Source organism: Castanea sativa, chromosome 12, assembly GCF_040712315.1.
Source record: "Castanea sativa cultivar Marrone di Chiusa Pesio chromosome 12, ASM4071231v1".
In the NCBI taxonomy this organism is placed as follows: Eukaryota; Viridiplantae; Streptophyta; class Magnoliopsida; order Fagales; family Fagaceae; genus Castanea; species Castanea sativa.
The window spans coordinates 10,624,924-10,629,956 of NC_134024.1; the positions used below are offsets into that span (position 1 = coordinate 10,624,924).

The following is a 5,033-nucleotide window of genomic DNA, read 5'->3' on the forward strand; positions in this document are numbered from 1 at the left end:
AAAAAAAAAACAAGGTAAAGCAAACCCAACAGATTACAAATGGTAGCAAACCCACAGATTCTAAAATAAAAAAATAAAAAATAAAAAACGAAACCCAATATACGTGTCCGCTGATTCATCAAGTAAAGTAAAAACTGAAATCATAAACTAAGAAACCTAACCTGAAGAAAAAAACCTCATTAGTCATCAACAACAACAACCAACGGACGACGCCTCCGCCTCGAGCAACAGAGCACATCGGTCATCACATCAGATTTCAAACTCCAGCTCCAGAAGACCAGAACACATCGAGCATCGGAGATTGAAGATTGGTCAGATTGGATCGTAGATCGGTCTTCCTCTCCTCGACGTGCTGCCTAACAGCGCCACCCCTCAACCTCAGGCCTCCCTGCTCCCTCAACCTTAAGGTATTTCATCTTTACCCTAAATTTCTCTCTCTTTTTCTCTCTTACATATACGGGTTATTGGGTTAATGGGTTTCTCTCAGTCTTAGTCTCTCTCTTTATTTGAAAAATGAAAGTGAAATGAAATGAGAGTCTCTCTCTCTCTCTCTCTCTCTCTCTAAGACTTTATGTGATTTTGGCTAATTGCTTACTTTATAACTTTATTAATATTTGCCCCTGTTTTTGGCTTTATTCATTGGTGTTGGTGTTGGTGTTGGTGTTGGTGAGATACAATTAATTGTCTTTTAGTGTATTGTGATTTGTGATTGTGAATTTATCTGATTGGCTCTTGTGATTGGGGGTCATGGGGCTTGTCTGTTGAGTGGGGGGTGGATGGGGGCATGGGGCCGGGGTGGGATATTTGAATTGGGAGAAGTAAATGCACAGGATGTGTGCTAGTGCAACTAATAAACAATAATTTAATTAACCAATAATTAATTGGGGGAAGCAACTAATATACAATAATTAATCATTTAATTAACCAATACATTATAAAAGACAAACAAATTAAATTATGTTAGGCTAAACAACAATTAATAATTTTATAATTAATGAAATAACAATATAACAAATTATAGTTTATAAAAGATAAACAAATTAATGAAACAACTAAACAACAATAATTAATAATTTTATTAATATTTCAAATGAACTTATAGTTTATTGTTTATTCTTTTACTAGAATTATGGACAAATATTTGATAACAAAACCACGTACCTAATATTCATCTCCTGTGCAAGATTCATCTTCATCTTTTAAGCGAATTCGTATTAACTTTAACTTAGAAAATCTTCCTTCAAATCATGGGCTACGAGAAAAGATGTCATCTTATCATCCTAATAATCATGATGAAATAAGAAGATATTATTTACATAAAGGCCCTTGTCAACATATTTTCCAAAACCATGATGATTATGAAGGGAAAATTTTGGTTTTGTATCTCATACAAAACACATAGCGGAAGCAACAAACAAGGATCTATTTCATTCATGATTGATAACGTGCACTATGCAAATTTCAGAATTCAAGAACAAGATAGCGTACCTTGGTGTGGAGAAATTCAAAATAAAGATTAGAAGCACTTGGGAACACTTTTAATTTTTACTCTAATTCCACTTTATGCCCAAGATGTGTAGTTTATCAATCAGTTTTCAATGAGAGAATGAAAGTGTGTCTCACACTCTCTCACACACCGTTTCTTATTTCCACAATAAAAATTCTGTATGTTTCTCCCTTTATAACTAACTGATTATCTAATTGGGTTGGCCTATTGGGCCTTTCCAATTGGACTTTAGTGTGTGGCTTGGAATGGGACCAAAAGGGACCAATAAGACACTAGCTCCAATAGGCCTTGGGCTTTTCCGTCAACTCTTGACAAGTCCAAAGTTACCATTAATTATATTTAATACCACTATATAAATATAATTGCACTCTAGGCTTTATTAATAAATTATATCCCAAGAGTTTATTATACATGCAACCCCTTCATAAAATATTCGTAGTAACACAAAGTTAAAAATGTAGACTGCCACTTTGTAAATTACTACATCTTATCATTGAGTACCCAGTTTAATCATTTAAAGTTATTCATTATATATTTATGAAATCCAATTTCATAAATATATACTTTAGTAATTTCTTACTAAAGGGGTTAGGCCTAACTCTCTGAATAACTGAACACATTAAACTTATCTCAAGGAAATATTTTATATCTCCATCAAGAGACTATGAATTTCATCTTGAGAATATATGTTTCATCAACACTAAATGTGGTTGTCCAACATACTGAGGTTTTGACCGTCACTTTAGATCTCACTCCTGATATATCAAAGCAACCTACACCTCATGATCAGGTCCATTATTCTCTCAGGATTAAGAGTTCATGCAAATAGAAGTCGTGAGATTTATTATTCATTTGACAGTCATTAGGAGAATAATAAATCTCATAGCGGTCCTGTTCAATATGTCTTAACTCTTAAAACATATCAACATATCAACTAGAAGTTTCCACTTCCATGATCAAGACAAATCATCTTAGTTGATACGTTACAGTCTTCGCAGATGAAATGCCCAATTTCATCACTGACAACGAACTATAAATTCTGAGTTTACAAAGAACTTGTGATTTACATCTTCTGTGACTTTTCACATAAATCACATACAATGCATCTCATGGACTATATGATAATGTTCCATATTCATGTTACCATTATTTTAGATAATAATAAAATAACTTTATCAATCACAATATTAAGTCATACATAATGTTATACATAATATCATACATAGCATCATACAATAGGATTTAAGAGCACTAATCCTAACAGATTACCCTCTATCATATTTTTTCTGGAAAGCCTCGTCTATTTAGATCCAAATAGTATGTAAATAGAAAGTGGTTAGAATATAGTATAGATAAGGATGCAATATTTTGTTTATATTGCTACCTATTTGAGCAAGATGTTGGTAAGTAAGGAAGAGGTGAGACTTTTGTAACGAAATGATTCAAACTTTGGAATCAGAAAGAGAAGTTAAATTCTCATGTTGAAGGTGTTAATAGTGCTCATAACCAAGTTGTCAAGAAGAGTGAAGATCTAATGAAGTAAAAGCAACACATTCAAAGTGTTTTGGTAAGTAATCAAATCAAGATAAAATTGAATATTGGGTTCAATTAAATGCAATAGTTGATTACATAAGATTCCTTTTATGTCGATGATTAACTTTTCGTGGTCACGATGAATCTCAAGGTTCAAGTGATAAAGAAAATTTCCTTAAGCTTCTACAATTTTTGGAGGATCACAATGAATCTATCAATGAAGTGTTGCAAAAAGCTCCCAAAAATGCAAGCTTCCCCACCATGAAATTCAAAAAGATATTGTGAATGCAATTACACGTGAAACATCCAAAGCCATCATCAAGGATATTAACAATGGGTTCTTTTCAATATTAGTTGATGAGTCACGTGATATCTTAGTGAAAGAGCAAATGACCCTCATTCTTCGTTATGTGAACAAAAAATGAATTATAATAGAGCGGTTCCTTGGTATTGTACATATAGCAAGTACCACCACTTTGTCACTCAAATATGCTATTGAATGTTTACTTTGTGAACATAATTTGAGTTTATTGAAACTACATGAGTAAGGTTATGACAGGGCTAGTAATACACAAGGTGATATCAATGGTCTCAAAACTTTAATTTTGAAAGAGAATATGTCAGCATTTTATGTCCATTGTTTTGCTCATCAACTTCAATTGACACTTTTTGCCGTTGCTAAAAATCACATTAACATTGCTGAATTTTTTTTTATGTGGTTAGTAATTTAGTAATTGTTGTTAGAGGCTCTTGTAAGAGACAAGATGCTCTTCGAGATGCACAATTTGCCAAAATTAAAGAAGAATTAGAGAATGTTGTATGTAGAAGTTGGCAAGGTTTGAATCAAAAGACAAATCTTAAACGTCCTGGTGATACACGTTGCGGATCATATTATGAGACCGTTTTCAACTTGATTTTGATGTTCTCTGTTGTTGTTGATGTACTTAAGATTATTGAAAAAGATGGCATCTCCGACCAAAAAGTTGAAGCTCGACCTATTATGAGGTCAATTCTATCTTTTGAAATTGTCTTTACTCTACACTTGATGAAAAATATTTTAGGGATCACAAATGAGTTGTCAATAGCATTGCAAAAAACAAATCAAGATATAGTAAATGCTATGGATCTTGTTAAAGTGTCTAAGCAACGATTGCAAGTGATGAGAGATAATGAATGGATATCTTTATTGACTGAAGTGTCTTCATTTTGTACCACACATGATATTCTTATCTTGAACATGGATGAAATATTTGTAGTTAGTGAGAGGCCATGATGCAACACCCAACAAAATACAAATTTACATTATTATCGTGTTGAGCTATTCTATACAATTATAGATATGCAACTTCAAGAGTTTAATAATCGTTTTTTAGAGGCGAATACCAATTTGCTACTTTGTATGGCTTGCTTGAATCTAAGTAATTCATTTGTGGCTTTTGATAAAGAAAAGTTGATACGTCTAGCAAAGTTCTATTCATCTGATTTTCTTGGGACAGATATCTTGGCACTTGACTCTCAATTTCAGAATTATATTTTTGATATGCGCAGCAATGACTTGTTTTTAGAGCTTCAAGAAGTCAGTGAACTTGCTGAAAAGTTAGTGAACACAGGGAAGCATGAGATTTATCCATTAGTCTATTTGCTTGTGAAGTTAGCTTTGACCCTTCTTGTCGCTACTGCAACAATAGAAAGAAGTTTTTCAGCAATAAAATATATAAAGAATGAACTATGCAACCAAATGGGAGATCAATAGGTGAACGATTGTTTGGTTGTGTATATTGAAAAAGATGTAACTTATAGCATTGATAATGAGACTATCATGTAACGATTTCAAAATATGAAAATGTGTAGAAGGCAATTGTAAACTTTATGAATTTACGTATTTTTTTATTGTTGTTGTTGTCAATATATGAATTTATCTTTTTATTAGATTGTGTAATTTATGCTTTTTAAGGAACACTTTGAGAAAAATTCCTGGAACCCCCACTAAATT

General features: G+C 32.5%; 1 protein-coding gene across 1 annotated transcript; it reads left to right on the forward strand.

The window, feature by feature from the left end:
• The first annotated feature begins 4,379 nt into the window (after positions 1-4,379).
• Positions 4,380-4,793, forward strand: LOC142620158 (uncharacterized). Its single transcript, XM_075793570.1, has one exon. It carries the CDS (start codon positions 4,380-4,382, stop codon positions 4,791-4,793), a length of 414 nt encoding a protein of 137 aa, XP_075649685.1.
• Positions 4,794-5,033: the final 240 nt, after the last annotated feature.

Coding starts and splice junctions, on each gene's coding strand:
- LOC142620158 (XM_075793570.1), top strand. CDS start 4,380: ATGCAACTTCAAGAGTTTAATAATCGTTTTTTAGAGGCGAATACCAAT.